The following is a 17,897-nucleotide window of genomic DNA, read 5'->3' as shown; positions in this document are numbered from 1 at the left end:
AAGAGGTGTTTCTAGGCAGAATATCCACATTCATGTGCAGGAGTGCATTGACTTTTCAATGTTATTCCGATTAAGCTTTCATATTCTGGTAAAATAGCATCCCCAAGGTCTTAAAAGAAGTATTGCAGACCTCTCAAAATAAATTAGGTTGATCCTTCATCTCCATCCCAGAACTCATCTCCTCCCTGCCCATTTCAGTAGCCTCAGTTGGCTCAGAGTGGAGGAGAGAGTTTCACTTATCAATATGTGTATAGTCCACAGGATTGTAAACAATGTGGCTGCCAAAGCAATTACGTACTTTTCCAGGGTTAGCAATGTTCGAAGCTACTCCACCAGAGGTACCTCCACAGATATTGCACCATATGCAAGTGTTTCATGGTGTGATGATTAAATCATCTCACCCTCAAACACCTCAAATCACACAGAACTTTACATATTTATCTGATGTTGCTGTTCTCACTCAGATTTAGTCATTTAGGTCCATTGTGCCATATAATCCATAAGCAACTCCCATAATGCATGTACTGCTTGGGACTAGGGGTGTGGAATTAGCCTATGGTACAAATGAAGAGTGACAAAGACACACAAACGTTGGTATGGTCCTAACAGCAAGTTTACAAAAAGTAATTATATTAGCTAGATACTTTTTGTTTTGTACATTTTCCTATACACAATAAGGTGTACACGCACGCACACGCGTGCGCACACACACACACACACAGCATGAGGAAAGAGCTTACTACATTGTGGGTACAGTACCGTATGTGGTGTGCGACTGAATTCCACACATACTCTTAGCTCATGCCTACAGCATGGCATGTTAATAACCCTGTACAAACCCTCTTACAGCCTATACACAGTCACACACACACATGCACTCTCTCACACACACACACACACACACACACACAGTCCTGACTCTAGTTATATGCATCACGCACACACACATGCACGCTCGCACACACGAGAAGATGCATGTACAGTACACAGAGATTTTGTATTTGATCAGTCGACCACACACATACAGTACGCAGAAACATGCACACACACATATTCCCTAACACATGAGCATATGTACAACGCCCACAGACAGACTTGTTTATGTTTAGTCTATCGATGCCAATTCCCAGCTCTCCACTTCAGCTGATACTGTGTTGGAAGGGAAGGCACTAAAGCATTTAAATACATCTTGTCTCACTACTGGAAGCAGTAGACTTATGTAGTAACAGTAGTACTAGAACCCCTAGTGGACAGTAACGGAAGAACATTAGGCTACTTAAAGGACCACTTCACCACTTTTCAACCTATCTTCATATAATAGGTCCTCACTAATAATCATGATAAAATGGCACAATATTTCTCTACTCAGTCTGTGTCTCATATAGGGCTGTGGGCCGTTCAGAAACCCGTCCACCAGTGACATTATCATTAGGCAGATTTTGTATTATCATGAGAACGATGGCTTCCAATTTACAATTTACAATTTAGGCATTTAGCAGACGCTCTTAATCCAGAGCGACTTACATTAAGCAAGAACAAAAAAGCATGGGAATACATCACATAAAAACATTTATGATGAAACATGCGTAAGCTAAGAAAGTAACAGTGGAATATCTATATAATGAAACTATACATATAAACTATACATCTATACTACTATGCTATACATATGTACTATGACGTGCTATGACTACATACAATGCAATTATAGTGCTGTCTACATAACATGCTATAAGTCTGTATCAAATGCTATCTAAGTCTACAGAAATGCTATCTAAGGGGGTGGGGTAAGTGCTATGGGCCATGATGGAGTCTGAAAAGGTGGGTTCAGACTACGGCGGAAGATTGGGAGTGATGCTGCAGTTCTGACTGCAATGGGAAGTGCATTCCACAGTTTTGGAGCCAGAAGGGAGAAGAGTTTGGGACGTGTGGAGCGTTGTCCCGGCGTTTTTAGTGGGGGTACTTCCAGCTTCCCTGCGTTGGCTGATCTGAGTGCGCGGGAGGGTTTGTAGGGTTCGATCATACTTGCAAGATATGGGGGAGCCATACCTTTGGTTGCTTTGAATACCAGCATCAGAGTTTTGTATTCTGTGCGGGCAGCGACCGGGAGCCAGTGGAGGGAGCGGAGCAGGGGGGAGACATGTGAGAATTTTGGCTGGTTGAATACCAAGCGAGCTGCGGCATTTTCCATTTCCATTTTCGCATTGCAACTTTTCAGGACTAGAAAGCCTGCAGTTTCTATTAGCTTGGATTCCTCATCGATGATGTCACATGGTGGACGGGTTTCTGAACTGCCCACAGCCCTGAGACTGAGTAGAAAGAAAATGTGCCATTTTATCATGATTATTACTGGTATAGGTTGAAAAATGGTGAAGTGGTCCTTTAAGTACATTTATTGGCATTTGACTCCATTATATTTCAGGGTAAATGTACATAATGAATTAACCACTTAAGCCTGTGTGACCTTATAGATTGTCAATTTTCAGTAGTATTTATATATATTTCAGGAAAATACTTTGTAATTTGTACTTAAAAGCAAGTACTCCAGTTCTCTTGTAATATTTTATCAGGAGTATCTATACTTTGACTCAAGTAATCTTTTTACAGCATGTTCATTATTATATAATAGTTTATTGCCACTTAAAACACTTGTAACACAAGTAATGATTACCTGGGTCATGGCTCAGCGGTCCAGGCACCTTGGCTGGTAGTCCAGTCTGGCAGTGTGCCGCGGGTTTGACTCCCGATCCCGACGGCCTTTACTGCATGTCACCCCCCATCTCTCTCCCCATTTCCTGTCAGCCTACTGTCTATCCCTCCATAATAAAAATAAAGGCAAAAGCCACAAAGAAAGTAATTATTACATAATAATAGAAAGTGCAGCAATAGATATATTTTAGGTTTTAAACTGACAACTGTAACATCGTGAGTGAGTGAGAGTTCCATTTGGTACCATGTACAGTGTACATGGTACATGGGGTGTCAAACTCAACTTGGGGCGAGGGCCGCATTGGTCAAAAGGTCACTTGATGGGGGCCACAACCAGTTGCGGACGCACGCTCGATGTCTCAGTCAGTCACTGCTATAATATCTATCTATCTATTAATAATCGATTAATTGAACCCACCCCCCATATTAATCAATATCAGATAAAACTTAAAATATTTTATATTATGCACATGCCATGGTCACAGAACCATTATATGTTGAGTGCATGCTTTAATGGTTACAGTTTTATAATCAGTTTTGATGAGTAAACCTTTGTGGAGATCTTCTCAGTTCTCATTGTATGCTAGTTACTGCCATTCAGGATGGAAAATTAAATCCTTTCATAAGGGGCTGGTATGAAGTACTTGATATAAAGAGAACATGTTCAGTTCACTAGTCTACACTCTACTCTACACCTGCCTTCATTTCATCTGATTGTCTGTCTGGCAGGCACTTAACAAGCGATCGTTAACTGTGTCTGTTAGAGAGAGGGGCAAAGAAGAGTTGCTTTGCTCAACTTGATTTATACTTATATTCTCCACTCTGATGAAGGTACATGTTCGATATATCATGCAGCCTTACTTATTAGCCTATATTTTGGCTATTATTTTGCTTGAGGCAGGCGGGCCGCAGAAGCGACCCGCGGATCACCAGTTTGACACCCTGTACACTGTCAGAGGAAAATAGAGAAAACCATATAATATATGTGTCTGATAAAGTAAAAAACAGACTTCTGTGTCTGAGACTGCATGTGTAGCCTATTTATGTGTTAAAGAGGGACAGCCTGTGTGTGTGTGTGTGTGTGTGTGTGTGTGTGTGTGTGTGTGTGTGTGTGTGTGTGTGTGTGTGTGTGTGTGTGTGTGTGTGTGTGTGTGTGTGTGTGTGTGTGTGTGTGTGTGTGTGTGTGTGTGTGTGCGTGCGTGCGTGCGTGCGTGCGTGCGTGCGTGCGTGCGTGCGTGCGTGCGTGCGTGCGTGCGTGCGTGCGTGCGTGCGTGTGCCGTGCGTGCGTTGTATATGTCCTTGTATTGTTGCCAGGCAGATACAATACCCAACATTTCTATCCTCTGACATCAGGGTTTCCTCTCTCTCTCTCTCTTTCTCTCTCTCTCTCTCTCTCTCTCTCTCTTTCTCTCTCTCTCTCTCTCTCTCTTGCCACCTCCTCCCTGGCGACTCAAAGTAACACTTTCCAACCTCAGCCCCAGACACACTTGACTTCACATCAAACAATCGTGCAGTATCAGTTTGTACATTAACCAAACACACACACACACACACACACACACACACCCCACCATTGTATAGTGTTTTTTGTTTGTGGTGGGTCTGAGCTATTTCTGACCTCTTCTGACAGCAGCATGTAAACAGTAGTCACTCTCACTGGCGTGTGTCAAAGATAACTGCCGATCCACGCCACTCTTAACAATGGTGTGTATTACCTATCGCACGCTTTATGTGTTTGTTGTTTATTGCTGTGTGGAGGTGGAATTTCTCTTCTCTTTGAAGACTAGTTAAAACCACAACTGCAACAAAAAAATATCAGGATATACACTGCACTTGCACACATTATGTAATATGTAGGCTACAAGGCCCAAAATACAGTTTGAAATGTATTTTTCAAGATTAGCAATTTGCTATATAGAGGGTATGCGCATGCATAAAGTGAGTGTCAAATCAAGTGGAAAATCGAGTGGCAAAGTGAGTGTAACGTCGTTTTTTAACATTTATTGCAATCATGTTGGACTTTTCTATTTGGAAGTATGGGCTGTCAAGGTCAGAAAGTCGGGTTTTTTGCCACTTGGTAGGCATTCCCGCATGATGATGATGTCACGCGCATACATTATGTAAGATGAATAATTTACTGTAGAAAACCAGCAGCACTAGAGAGGGGTCCGAATGAACCACTGTTGTAGATTCTTCTACACTGTTATAAAGTCATCCAGACAAAGATAAGGTTTTCACAGTAAATGTTTTAATACATATCGTTCAACAATCATGATCACAGGGTATATAACCATACATTACTTTTCCTGATATCAGATCGGTTACTGTAAGGTATGCACAGATGCACTTAAAGTAATGTGCATACAGTAGGAAAGCATGTCAACACAGCACCATTGAATAACCTGACAAATCTATCATAAAAATCATTGCATACATAAATAGCTTATGCGACAGCACCATGAATGCCACAGTATAGTATAGTAGTACAGTAATAGCGCCGTAGACAATCACAGGAAAAAGGTTGAGAGTCCCTTTGATATGCTGTTGTGGGACTCACAACGTCCCTGACACATGGAATTGTCTTAGTGTGGTTTAAAACAAGCACCAATAAGAAGTATTTGCCCAGAACTGTTTGACCCAGGTCTAATCTGCATGAGTCCATAATAAAAGCCTTGCAGAGTAATATAATATAATTATTGATTATATCAGTCATCATCGCCATTGCATCTCACTCTTCCTTCTCCTGCTGCGTGAGGTCGAAGGTCATCATAACAGCCATGTCTGCGGACTCCCCAGATGCAGCGGCCAGCTTCAGCTGCTGAAGTGCGCTTCCTGTAAACACGTCTGCCTCCCACACCCTGCTCTTGTTCAGCTTCAGCTCCGTTCGCCCCTCCTCCGCAACCACACTCACCCTGTGGGCCCCAGGGACCCTGACCCTGAAGCGCACCCAGGAGAGAGGCTCCAGGAGCCCCATTCGAGGCTCAAAGAGCACACAGCCTTTACCCCAGGCAGAGTAGGCGCAAGGGAACAGAGGCCCCGGCTGAGTGCAGCTGTTCCTCAGGACAAAGTCACACATGGGGCTGAAATCCCCTTCAGGTGTCATCCTGGCGTACAGCCCCAGCTTGTAGACCCCTGGGTCTGGCAGGCTGATACTAACCGTCACCTTACTGTCGGTGTAGGTGCTGAAGATGTAGCGTGTGAGGGGGTAGTTTGTTCTTGTCTTGTTCTCATCCTGGCCCAGCATGGTGTGCAGTTCCAGGTCTTGTTGGTTGTGGAAGGTGATGTTACATTTTCCATGCTGCGTGCTAACGAGAGCTCCTGTGTGGCTGAACTTGGATAGTCCTGCATCATCTGTGCGTGTCCCCGGGCCACACGATGAGCACAGGTTAGGCGGGAAGAGCTCGTCTGGGCCAACAACCTTCCCTTTGCAATGCAACAGGAAGTTAGCGACATTCTGCATTTTGGACTCTGGGTTTTTGTAGTCCCGTGAGAACAGCGACAGGCGGTAGAAGCCACGCAAGGGGCAGAGCACGTGACAGGTGAAGCAGTGTGGTTGGATCTGGGTGGCCAGGCAGCGCTTGGCCACTGCAGGTTCCAGTTCTGGATGCACCAGCTCACACACCACCATCAGGGACTTAGAGGTCTTTAACACCAGCTCAAACATCCCCGCCTCCACCTTGGCAACTTCACTCCCTTGGCTGCTCTCTGCGACCCCCAGGGACGCCGCGGTGGGCTGCAGGCCCCAGGAAAGAAACGGGTTGTCAGGGATCACCTCCCTGGCTCTGGGTGTTGGGCACTCTACAGTGAAGGAACAGATCCAGCTGAGAGGGGTGGTTGCTTTTTCAGGCCTCGCAAACACCTTCACATCATACATGCCACTCGATGAAGGAAGTATCTGCAGCTTCATGCTACGGTGAGACACGGTGAGGAATCCGGAGGAGGAGTTGTTGGAGTCTTTCTGCTCCGAGGCTCCGCTGTGCAGCAGGTCCTGGTGCTGAGTGATCTCGTAGGTGAACGTCATGGGCCTGGAGAAGGACATGGACACGTTGGCCTCGCCGTCATCTGGGGAAAACAACAAACAGGATTTTAGCTTAATGATTAACCTTGAAGAATATTTTCAAATTATATTTTTATTTTCTTTGTTGGGCACTGTGGAGTTTTATGAAACATAGAAGAGAAATATGCACTGTTGTGCTACTTTTACATAACCCCATAACATAAGACACGTGCGCGAACACATGCACACGCACTGTAAATCATGCAGACGTGTATAGCCTATTTAGGGTTTACAATGCTTAATCGTATCTAAAAAAGTAAATGAGAAGTCAAAAAACATATTTTTGCTCACAAATAATTGTAGGTGTGAGAGAAGTGCTGGGATGGCGCTCCCCCGCGTCACCCCCAGGGGGGCAGTCAGACAGATATTTTGTGAAGCCACAAGGAAATCGGGATTCCTGAAAGTTCATATAATGGCCTGTTGTGGCGCTGTCATTGGGCCCAAAAAAACCCATATCCCCATAGAAGTCCATGTATTTGGGCCCAACTTCACCTAGACTGTATTACCTTAATAAACATGGTCATGAATACTTTTTGCTTCCAGTCACTAGTTTAAAGTCTCATTTCTAATGTCATAATATTCTTTTTGGAAAATTATGGTCCTATTTATAAAAAGGATTACCATAAAGTCGCGCATGTTCTGAGGGGCGTGGCTACCGTTACAGTCTATGATCGGGATTCCCCACCCACTCGAGTCAAAATAAAAACCAACGGAGAAGAAGGGGGGAAGTCCCGCCTCGTTGTCTGGGCCAGCCAATGGGCCAGCTGGGCCCAAACGGATCTAGAAAGATGGCGACTTACAATTCAAGGACTGACAGGCTTCATTTTACGTTCATGTTAGACCCGGGGAACGCTTTGTCCATATTTTTTACAGTCTATGGTCACCCCCCACACACAGTGTGGTATCTTTGGGACACGTTACTGAACATTTTTACTTTTTAAAGGTTAGATATAAAGGTAGTCCAGTCAGTGCATGACCCTAATAGCCCAGTGAGGCGTCCTCTGACTTAATTGCACAGTGAATATACAGCAGTTGGATGTAAATCAGGCAAGTTCAAATTTCATCTGCTGCATGCTAAGTTTAATGGCATTAAGAGTATCAAAATATGTCATTACATGACATGTCATTAAAATCAAAAGTTGGAGCTTTTTTATATAATTATAAAGGCCATTTTGAGGGGTGCAAGATTTGCATTAAGTATTAATCCCAATGCCGTTACAAGATGCTCTCTCTATATTCAAATTGGATCATTCACGTCACCTGTGACTATGTAGTAGTGTTTGGGTTGGATGAGGCTAAGGCCCATGGTGTAGAAGGCTGAGGTCTTGAACACCCTCTTCTCAAAGTCCTCGAGGGGGACCGGTGTGTCTAAAAGCTGCCAACTCTCCTCGTCAGGGAAATGGGAGTCGATGAATTCCTCTGGGTCCGTCAGGAAATAGAAGTCATCAAACCTTGAAGGTAACAGAGGCACAGTTGTAATCAGTAAACTGCTGCTGGATAAAAACCGCATTTTGGCCAAGAAGTATAGATGCAATGCCACTTTCTATAAAATATTGGACCCACACAGCAAGTATAACATGAATTTGAACAGTTATATTTTTTCAAATATTAACATGAAACAGCTAGTGTGAACTGTCTATCAATTATCACTTAGTGATGGTAACCACATCATATACTGTGTGGCTTATTTGTATAAGTTGCAAATGTTTATTTGAGCTGTGTGCCTTGTTTGCACTTTATGTCAGTGTTTTTTGGTTTTGTCATATATAATACAAATTAGATTAGGTGTGGAATATAAGACAAATGCGTTCCAGAGCGTTGTCACCTTGTCACAAAGCTCTTGTGGTCCATGTCCACTCTCCCTGCACCCCAGCATGCGTCCATTAGGAACCACTGTCCACCCAGGAGCACAGCGTTCCACATGTGATCAGACTTCACGTTCTGCAGGCTCTGACCCCGCCGGTGCCCGATGCCTTTACTGTGCCCTGGCACCTCCTGGCACCCTATACGCACCTCCCTGCAAGCGGGACATGGGTCATAGACATAGTCATTGGCTGTCATTATTTTATCATTTAAAATTAAATTCAACAAAATGTGAAATGGCTTCAAACAACACTTTGGGTCAAACTTCCTCAAAAACACTCACAAATTCCTTTGTGTTATGGCTCTTTGGTGCTGGATCTTTGATATAAAGTGATATAAAGACATTTGGAAGTAATATTTATTTATTTTAGTGCCCACTTATAAAAATAGATGAAACAGATTGTACTCATGTGCCTTTAATGTATGTCATATTTTGTCTGTTGTGAGCATGCGTTTTCTGCCTCGCTGAAAACACGCACGCACGCATGCACTGGCAGGTCTTGATTAATGTAAAGTGACTTTCCATTCGTTTTAGTTGGAAATGTAAATTGCAACATCATCTAGGTTTGTGTTCCAGGTGTTTGTGTTTACCTGCACATCTCGAGACAGAGGCTGGAGTATCCGCAGCAGACGCCTCTGCCTGCTGCTATCACCTCCTCTGGAGAGCACAGCTTCTCTGACTGGCCCAGGAACCCGCTCACATCATACTCTAGAAAAGATCAGTACACAGCGTCTCTGACTGGCCCAGGAACCCACTCACATCATACTCTAGAAAAGATCAGTACACAGCGTCTATGACTGGCCCAGGAACCAGCTCACATCATACTCTAGAAAAGATCAGTACACAGCTTTTCTGACTGGCCCAGGAACCCACTCACATCATACTCTAGAAAAGATCAGTACACAGCGTCTCTGACTGGCCCAGGAACCAGCTCACATCATACTCTAGAAAAGATCAGTACACAGCGTCTCTGACTGGCCCAGGAACCAGCTCACATCATACTCTAGAAAAGATCAGTACACAGCTTCTATGACTGGCCCAGGAACCAGCTCACATCATCCTCTAGAAAAGATCACTAATCACATCATATACTCTATGCCAGCAGCCACATGATTTTGAGGGGGTCCCCAGATGACAGTTCAGTGACAATTTAAGGACTTAGAATATCCCCCCCCCTCCCCCCCAAAAAAGAAGGAAATAAAATAAAACATTACTGAACAAAAGTACCGCTAATGAACAAACTACGCTAGCCTTAGCCTATATAAATTGTCCAAATTGTAGAATTATATAAGAAAGAGGCAAACATTGTGAAAATAGCCGATCTACAAGTTTGTAGATCTGCTATTTTCACAATATTTATCTGTGGAAACGAGTCAAACTAAATAATGCCTACAATTCTAAGTGCTTGTCAAGGTGGGGGGGTCTCCAGTTAGGGGGGTCACAGCCTAAAAAGGAAATCACATCTTATGAGAAAGGATCAGAACAAACATTGATGTATACTAGAAATATTGCATTGCGGTTGTATGCCTCCAGCACCCAGTTGCAATGTATGCATTGTGTGTTCAGACTCATAATATGAGGGAGGGCGAAATCCATTTCACCTAACCGCATATGCATATTATATAACATAATAATATGAGTCAATGCTTTTTTGGAAGTCAATAAAAGATTTTAACATTAATGTGTTTTGTGAGTTCACACAGTGACCTTGATGATTGATCTCTGACCACCAAGTTCTAATCAGTTCATCCCTGAGTCCAAGTAGTGGATGATTGTGCCAGATGTAATGCAATTCTCTCCCAGGCATTCCTGAGATGTCATTCATGAGAATAGCATGGACGGGATCGAGGTCACAGTGACCTTGACCTTTGAGCACCAAAATCAAATCCGTTCGTCCTGGGAGAGACGTACGTAGTATACGTACGTATGTATGTGCTGTACGCACTGTATGTACATATGTATGCATGTACAGCATGTACTTTACTTATACAACTCCAAAACACCAGCTATGTCTGTCACTTTAGTGGCAGGGGCATATAAAAAGTAGGCTACTTTAGTTGGAGAAAATAATGTGTCTTGCATGTAATAATGTGGTGAACAATACCCACCTATGTTGTGGCACAGCCAGACCCAGATGGCACGAAGTCTCTCCAGCTCTGTTCTGGCTCCCTGTGTGATGCTCTGCGTTATGGTTTTCACATCATACACGCACTGCTCCTTCAGCTGTGCATACACACAAATACCAAACACACAGACACATACACACCAACAGAGAGAAATGCACGCACGCACGCACGCACATGCACGCACACACACACACACACACACACACACACACACACACACACACAAAATCAGATATAATAAGACACCATTAAACAAGCATAAGGTGCTTATGGCAGTAATCATCCAATCAGGATTCTGGCTCCACTCCTTAATGCAAATGAGACAGCAGAAGAAAATGCCAGATCCTTTTTGGAGCCATCCAGCCACTTGTCTGACTGCATCGTATAAATAAATGCAGGATTTTCTGCACCAGTGTTGAAAGTGGAAGTTACCAGTTGGTTTGAGGGTACTGAAATATTTGTATTCTTCAATATTATTAAAGTAAATATTACTTGATTTAATTTCACCTAAGTCAAAGTCACCTAACCTAACTATCATCTTAATGTTATTAGCTGTTTCAAACGCTAGAAGCATGCGTAGATTGCGTACATATAAGACTACATTGATTTTGTGGAACGAAAAATTCAATACCAGTGTCACAATATCACAACATATCAAACTTCTGCTTACATTTTATTGTTTTTCATTGAAATATCGATTTATTTGTTTGTTTCTTCTGCAGTAAAAATCCTCAGTGTTCATTTATCCATTTGTATAACTCTATTTACACGTCAATTTGGTTGCATTTACAGTTATCACTGCATTACACTGCGTGTAAGCAGTGATGAGCTGCATCACTCATTGTCATCTTATTTAACGGCATCCTCCAGTCTCATCCCGTGAATTGAACAAACTCAGTGACTCTGTGTGCTCAAGGTCGAGTATGCTGCCTGGGTGCTGCTTGTTGTTGGTTTTCAGCCGTAAGATAACTAGATGTTATCATTCCACAGTGCTTTTTCCTGCAGGGTTCGACAGGAACACACAGAACCCCACTCTGTGTTATGGCTTCACATCAGCTCTCCCCAAAGCTTTTATTTGGCTTTGCTTTCATTTTATCCCATGGCTACATCCTCTCATTTGGGCAATCTCGCCACCCCACCTAAATATAACTGCTTATCCGTCTTGAAAACCTTGCTCTGTGTACACATATGGATGTAGTCCTTCAGTTGACTGAGCACGGTGAGAATACTGCTTGGGTAGAGCAGTGTAAGGTACTTAGCACTGACATAAGTACAGTATACATGAGGGAAGTGCAGTGGTTCTTTGGGATGGCTGAGGTGCTATGTAGCACTCAGCGGGTCTTCAGTGGACTACGCTCCAAAGAACTTTTGTGTCATTTTTCTGAGTGTAGCTTAAGCTCTAAACCCTTTTTGGTAAAACATAGTAAAAAATGTTGTAGTCATGTTACTCCAATGTGCCTTGGATACAAACATGAATGTGTGCATGCGTGTGCCTGCATGTGTGTGTGTGCGTGTTTGCGTGCGTTTGTGTGTCCCTCACCTCTGCCCCTGCCCTGATGGCATGCACGTCGACCCTGTGGAAAACCTCTGAACTTGTGAACAGGTCTTTTCGACGCCTCCTCTTCCCTGCCACTCCCGGGGTTGGCCTTTGTCCCAGTTGGCCTTTAGACCTCTGGACTGCAGCCTGCACTTCCTCTGCGTCCTTCCTCACCGCACTCTTCTTCACCACAGCCACGCTCCTCGCTGCGCTCTCGGAGGATAGCTGCCTCTTAGCCGCGGGGCGCTGATCCTCACTCTCCACCGTCAGCTTCTCCAGCACACTCTGTCTGCAGAGCACGGCATTCTGGGTAGACTCCACAGAGGCAAGCTTGGCCTGGACAGTCGGACCAGCTGTGACCCCTTCAGGCAGAGTCTTTGCACTGAGCTTGGCTTCGGTCCCATTCTGGACTAGGGCTCCTATAATTGTCACAGGGCTCTGCTCGGTTAAGGTTGTGTTGACACCCTGAAGGGAATGATGCTCCAGTGTCTTTACTTGTATGCGCGTGTTCTGCGTGTGGCCATGTTGCTGGTAGAGTTGTGTGGTGCAGGAGAATGGGAAGGAGAACTTCTGAATGGCAACTTCAGCGGACATTATGCTGGAAGCATGGCACCCTAAAGCCAAACACAGGGTGTGTTACTCAAATGGCATGAGGCCTTTTTTTTTTGGGCACTTGTAGATGTTTGTGCATGCACAGCCGCACACGCACGCACGCATGCGCACACACACACACACACACACACACACACACACACACACACACACACACACACACACACACACACACACACACACACACACACACACACACACACACACACACACACACACAAACACACGCACGCACACACTCATACCACCACCTGTTGGAGCCATTGTACTGTGACTTTTAATTCTTAACACTTTTGTATTACGGTGGCCAAGACCTAATAGGTATGACTGTTGCAGCAGGAATCAAACTTCAATACTTGGCTGCAAAGGGCTATCTTGCCTGTTTCAAGATCCATTCCAGATACTGTACTAAGCTAAGCAATAAATGGGATGATATTATAAACCCTACAGTCTGTATCAGACAATGATGAATTGGCAATTATCATGTCTATTCGTGACCATAAATTAATGTAAAGGCAGGGTGGAGTCATTTGTCACTGTCAGCGCTGGCAACCTAAAGAAAGATGAAGCTTTCTCCAAGTTAGTATGACTTGGGAGTTAACTCATGACAATTGTTCTTTGAACTTCAAGAATGATACTCAGGTTTATACTTAAACTTTGTCTCCGGGTCAATTCTCAACACTCTTTATTTTTAGCACAGCCATGATGAGTGTAGTTTGGGACAGGGGGCCTACTGTACTGTTTCAATATAACACTCATTAAGGACTGGCGTTTGAGTCCAGATAATGTTCTCCAACATTGTAAGGGCAACGTACTGAGCGTTCTGCAATGCTTTTCCTAACAATTTCATTATTCATCCATATTAAGCATCCATAGCAATACACGCCTGCACAACACCTGTTACTTTTGACAAATTTTGTGTCATTTTTGTCATGTTTCAACACAATGAACATGAGTATTGAGTTAATAGCAATATCTGTCAACACAAATGTTACTAACATGGCATGTTGAAAGTAAATACAAGATGTTACTTTAGTTTCTACTATGTGTTGTTACAAAATGCATTACTAATGGCCACATCACTGTAACACTGTGAGATGGGGTCTGACTCATGGACTTGTGTTGTATGTCACTTCTAATCTCTACCTTTTCCTTCCATCATTCTTGACTGTCCTGTCAGAATAAATCAAAAAGCCTTACAAATAAAAGTCTTGTTGTCCCAAACTGCCCTTAAAGCTTTTGTAAGACCTAGATTTCACTGTAGAGTCCTAGATTTCACTAGAAACACATTGGTAAATACAAAAATGCTGTTTTTACAACAACAAAAAAGCATCACCAACAGACTATGCAAATTATATTTGCATGATAATAGCATGTATATATATATATATATATATATTGTATGTATTGTATGCACACAAACGCACACACATTTGTTTTGTTTAAAGATAAGTCTCATACAAGTTTGACACTATATTTTATTGCTGAATCTTTTAATTTCAATGCAGATTTCCATCCACTTAAGAACATAGATAAACACCCATTTCACAGATGATAGTTTGCATAAATAAAGTCTTGGCAGGGCTACACTCCACTTAATTCCCAAATATCAAATGGGAGTCCATTACTTACCAAGTGAGGATAGAAAATGCCCGCTGTGTATGTTGTTGTAAAGTGTTCGTCAGGGATGTTTCCACTGTGTTGTGAATGATCCCCTGTTGGAGACGAGGCTTATATACTCTCCAGCTGCCTTGCCTCAGAATAACTGGCCTAAAAATACTACAAAGCAGTTAAGACCAGCCAATGAAGCAAGCCCCAACTGAGGAGTGTCAGGATTGTGTGCGTGTGCGTGCGCGCGTGTGTGTGCGTCTACATATCTGCCAATATTTTTTGATGTGGGCACATATGTGTTGGGGATGTGAGGAGATGTGCAGACGTTGCATTAGAGGTATATGGGTAGGTGGTGGGTGGATATGTGGCCATGTGTGTGGTGCGATGAAGAGGTTAGATTCAATGTAAAGGAGTTGGCAAGTGTTTAAGGGGGCATGGCATATGATAATGTTCATTCAACACCAAACACAGTCAGACGTTATCTTTCTCCCTCATTCTCGCTCTTAGCAAAGCACACACACACGCACGCACGCACGCAGTTTTCCCAGAAACTTGACCAACAAGGGCTCATGTGTTGTCTTATGAATGTTGTTTATATGTTGCAAAGTCTTGTATGCAATTTCCCTTTGTGGTCAAACATGTCTTTTACGAGGTGTGACCTGGCTAAAGCTGCAGTAGCATGTCAAGCAACAGACAGAAGCACAATAAACACATTTTATCACGACTGCTGGATAATCTCACATGAAGTGCGAGGAAGATGAAGACGACGAGAGTAAGGAATGGAATGTGTTGCGCAGTCATAGAAGTCTGAATTTAATTGCACTGACAACAGGTGCTGAAATGTGCACGTGCTGTTATGAAAATTAATGTTAATGAATACCGGGCACTTTAGTTTTTGTACTATATAATGCTATGTAACAAATCAATAGTCAATTTCTATATAAACTCGCATGCACGCACACACGCACGCACGCACGCACGCACGCACGCACGCACGCACGCACGCGCGCGCACACACACACACACACACACACACACACACACAGTCACACACACACACACACACACACACACACACACACACACACACACACACACACACACTCACACACACACACACACACACACACACACAGTACGTGTGGGGAAGGGGAGTTTCAGTATATAGCCATTATTGTAGCCTAAAGTGACTGAACCTATACAATTTTTAGAAAAGGGTGGTAAAGTTTTGACACGATAAGCACATGAAACAATGATGTGTCAAGTTGTCATTTGAAAAATGAATTTCCTTTTAGGACAACAATAGTATCTTCCTGTGCCATACAAGACCAATTCAAAGAGAAGAAGTAGGCCTAGATGAATGGAACAAGACAAATAAGTCAACCTCGCTGGGTGTGCTTTCTAAGAAACTTTGTATGTCGAGGCAGAGATGCCAATGCCGAGTTGATGGTGCCACGTGGTCAGTCAGTGATGTCGAACATTGCAGAGGAAGCTTTGAAGGGGCTGTTGTAGCTCCCGGGCATGACGAACCCCCCCCAGGGCCCTATGGAAGGAAAGAATAGAGAGAAGAGAAGAGATAGGAAAAGTTAGCCTGATTCGCTGCGTTCCGCAGATCTGTAAATGTCACTTCACTACTTCAATTCAGATTCACGGAACAAAGCGATTCAGGCTGGAACCCATAAGGAAAAGTAGTGGGGGTCTGGGAGGGTTGCAGAATGTGATAATGATTGGGGGGAAGACGGTTAGATGAGCCTTTATAGGTAAACGGATGCGACTTGATTGTAGGTGGCTTGAGTGTCAATCTGAGAACCCATCTGCAAATAAAGGAAGAAACAGTGCCCTCTTTTCCTTCAGTCAACTTGTGTTGTGTGTGGTCCTGCTCCTGAACTTCTGCTACAATTTCACCCACTGCTTTTTTACCCCTGTAAAACTGTGATGTGGCTAAATAAATTCAGATGAAATGAATAACTGTTCTCGCAGATGTTAGACTGTTGATGTGGAGAGATGGGGGGGGGGGGGGGGGGGGGGCAGGGCCGATACCACCTCTTGCTGGTGGTACAGTGGCGATGGCTGCTCGTTTGGCTTTGGCTGACTGTGAACCTGCATGCAGTGTGATAATACCATCTGGAACAGCTGTCTGCCAAGGAGTCTCTCTGGCTTATTAGGGAAAGCAGCAAAGAAGCAGGGCTTTTCTCGGCAAGTCAAGAGACAGGTGTGTGTCTGTGTTAACATCTGGCAAGGGAGTTGTGGAATATTAAACATGGCTAAGAATAAGGACCAAAGTTGAGAGGAATATTAGTACTTATACTTTTTAATACCTAGGCTACTGTTGTCATTCTTGAAACAAGATGTGTCAATTGGCACCAAATACTTATCACTAGTATCACCTGCATCACAACACTAGTACTGTGTGTGGCTTCTGAACATTAAACAATACAGATCTTTATGTTACTCTAACTAACTAACTAACTAACTAACTAACTAACTAACTAACTAACTAACTAACTAAACTAATGGTTGGACATTGAAGCTAGGCTAATATAGATCATTAGCAGATAACCAGTCCACAGCTGAAGGTAATAACATTAATTGTGGGTGTGCTACAGTACACGCCACGGTACTGTGCTAATAGTAATATATTAAGCTGGCTCTCATAGACAGAAACACTCGCACGCACGCACCAACACACACACACACACACACACACACACACACACACACACACACACACACACACACACACACACACACACACACACACACACACACACACACACACACACACACACACACACACACACGTGTACACGTTGAAACTTGACAGACGGACCTCCGACCTTGCCGATGGACCGCCCTCTCGGGATGCATAGTGTGGCAGAGTGAAGACCTTGCGAGAGAGACACAAGTGGTGGCGATCCAGTAGTTGGTGGGCGGGGCCGGGGCCATTGTTACACATTTGGAGGGCGCGTGCTGCTGTCATGAACACCTGCGGCTGCTGCTGCTGCTGCACACCGTTGATGGTTCCATGTCGGCTACAGCAGTAGCAGAACTCAACTCACAGCAGCGCGGACCTGTAAAAGTTTACACTTCTCTAATATTTCATGGAAACAACCACCTCTCAGTCAGAAGAACAGTGTAAAGCTATTAGGAACACCGGGGACAGCATGAAAACTTCTAAGGACGATGGAGGACCAGGAGGAGACCTGACGGGAGTGACGGTAAATCGATTTGTTGTAGGTAAGCAAAAAGACATTTGAGTTATTTAAGAAAATAATAACGTAACGGGCGTTTCGTAGGCACTTTACTTTTGTGTAAATGGTCTGTTGGAGATGCTTTGCTGATGCTCGTGTGTGTGTGTGTGTGTGTGTGTGTGTGTGTGTG

General features: G+C 43.8%; 2 protein-coding genes across 3 annotated transcripts in view; one reads left to right on the top strand and one right to left on the bottom strand.

Annotated features, from left to right (window-relative positions):
• Positions 1-4,949: 4,949 nt before the first annotated feature.
• On the bottom strand, positions 4,950-14,602 carry ky (kyphoscoliosis peptidase). Its single transcript, XM_083792572.1, has 7 exons — positions 14,538-14,602; positions 12,297-12,907; positions 10,739-10,853; positions 9,221-9,338; positions 8,592-8,783; positions 8,027-8,217; positions 4,950-6,771 (listed from the first exon to the last, which is right to left on the bottom strand). The coding sequence occupies exons 2-7, from the start codon at positions 12,885-12,887 to the stop codon at positions 5,438-5,440; spliced, it is 2,541 nt and encodes an 846-aa protein (XP_083648698.1). The 5' UTR covers positions 12,888-12,907; positions 14,538-14,602; the 3' UTR covers positions 4,950-5,437.
• Positions 14,603-17,606: 3,004 nt separating this feature from the next.
• Positions 17,607-17,897, top strand: part of slc4a11 (solute carrier family 4 member 11) — a 148,966-nt gene continuing 148,675 nt past the window's right edge. The window contains exon 1 of one of the 2 annotated variants that reach the window (XM_083792571.1): positions 17,607-17,753. Coding sequence is in view for 1 of the 2 variants with exons in the window: in XM_083792568.1 (XP_083648694.1) it covers positions 17,618-17,753 (136 nt within the window). In the remaining variant the exon portion in view is untranslated. The remainder of the gene's footprint in view (positions 17,754-17,897) is intronic. The other variant, XM_083792568.1, reaches the window with a different exon arrangement.

This window comes from Protomyctophum parallelum (assembly GCF_964188405.1).
Source record: "Protomyctophum parallelum genome assembly, chromosome: 20".
Taxonomy (NCBI): Eukaryota; Metazoa; Chordata; class Actinopteri; order Myctophiformes; family Myctophidae; genus Protomyctophum; species Protomyctophum parallelum.
Note: the sequence above shows the minus strand (reverse complement) of the source record. Positions and strands in the feature narration are given on the sequence as shown.

What these genes read in the sequence shown, in the direction of transcription:
- ky (XM_083792572.1), bottom strand. Translation starts at nt 12,887, where the DNA reads ATGTCCGCTGAAGTTGCCATTCAGAAGTTCTCCTTCCCATTCTCCTGC. An exon ending in CCATCAGGGCAGGGGCAGAG is followed by an intron (nt 10,854 to 12,296) that starts GTGAGGGACACA and finishes GTGTATGCACAG; the next exon opens with CTGAAGGAGCAGTGCGTGTA. An exon ending in CTCTGTCTCGAGATGTGCAG is followed by an intron (nt 8,784 to 9,220) that starts GTAAACACAAAC and finishes TCCCGCTTGCAG; the next exon opens with GGAGGTGCGTATAGGGTGCC.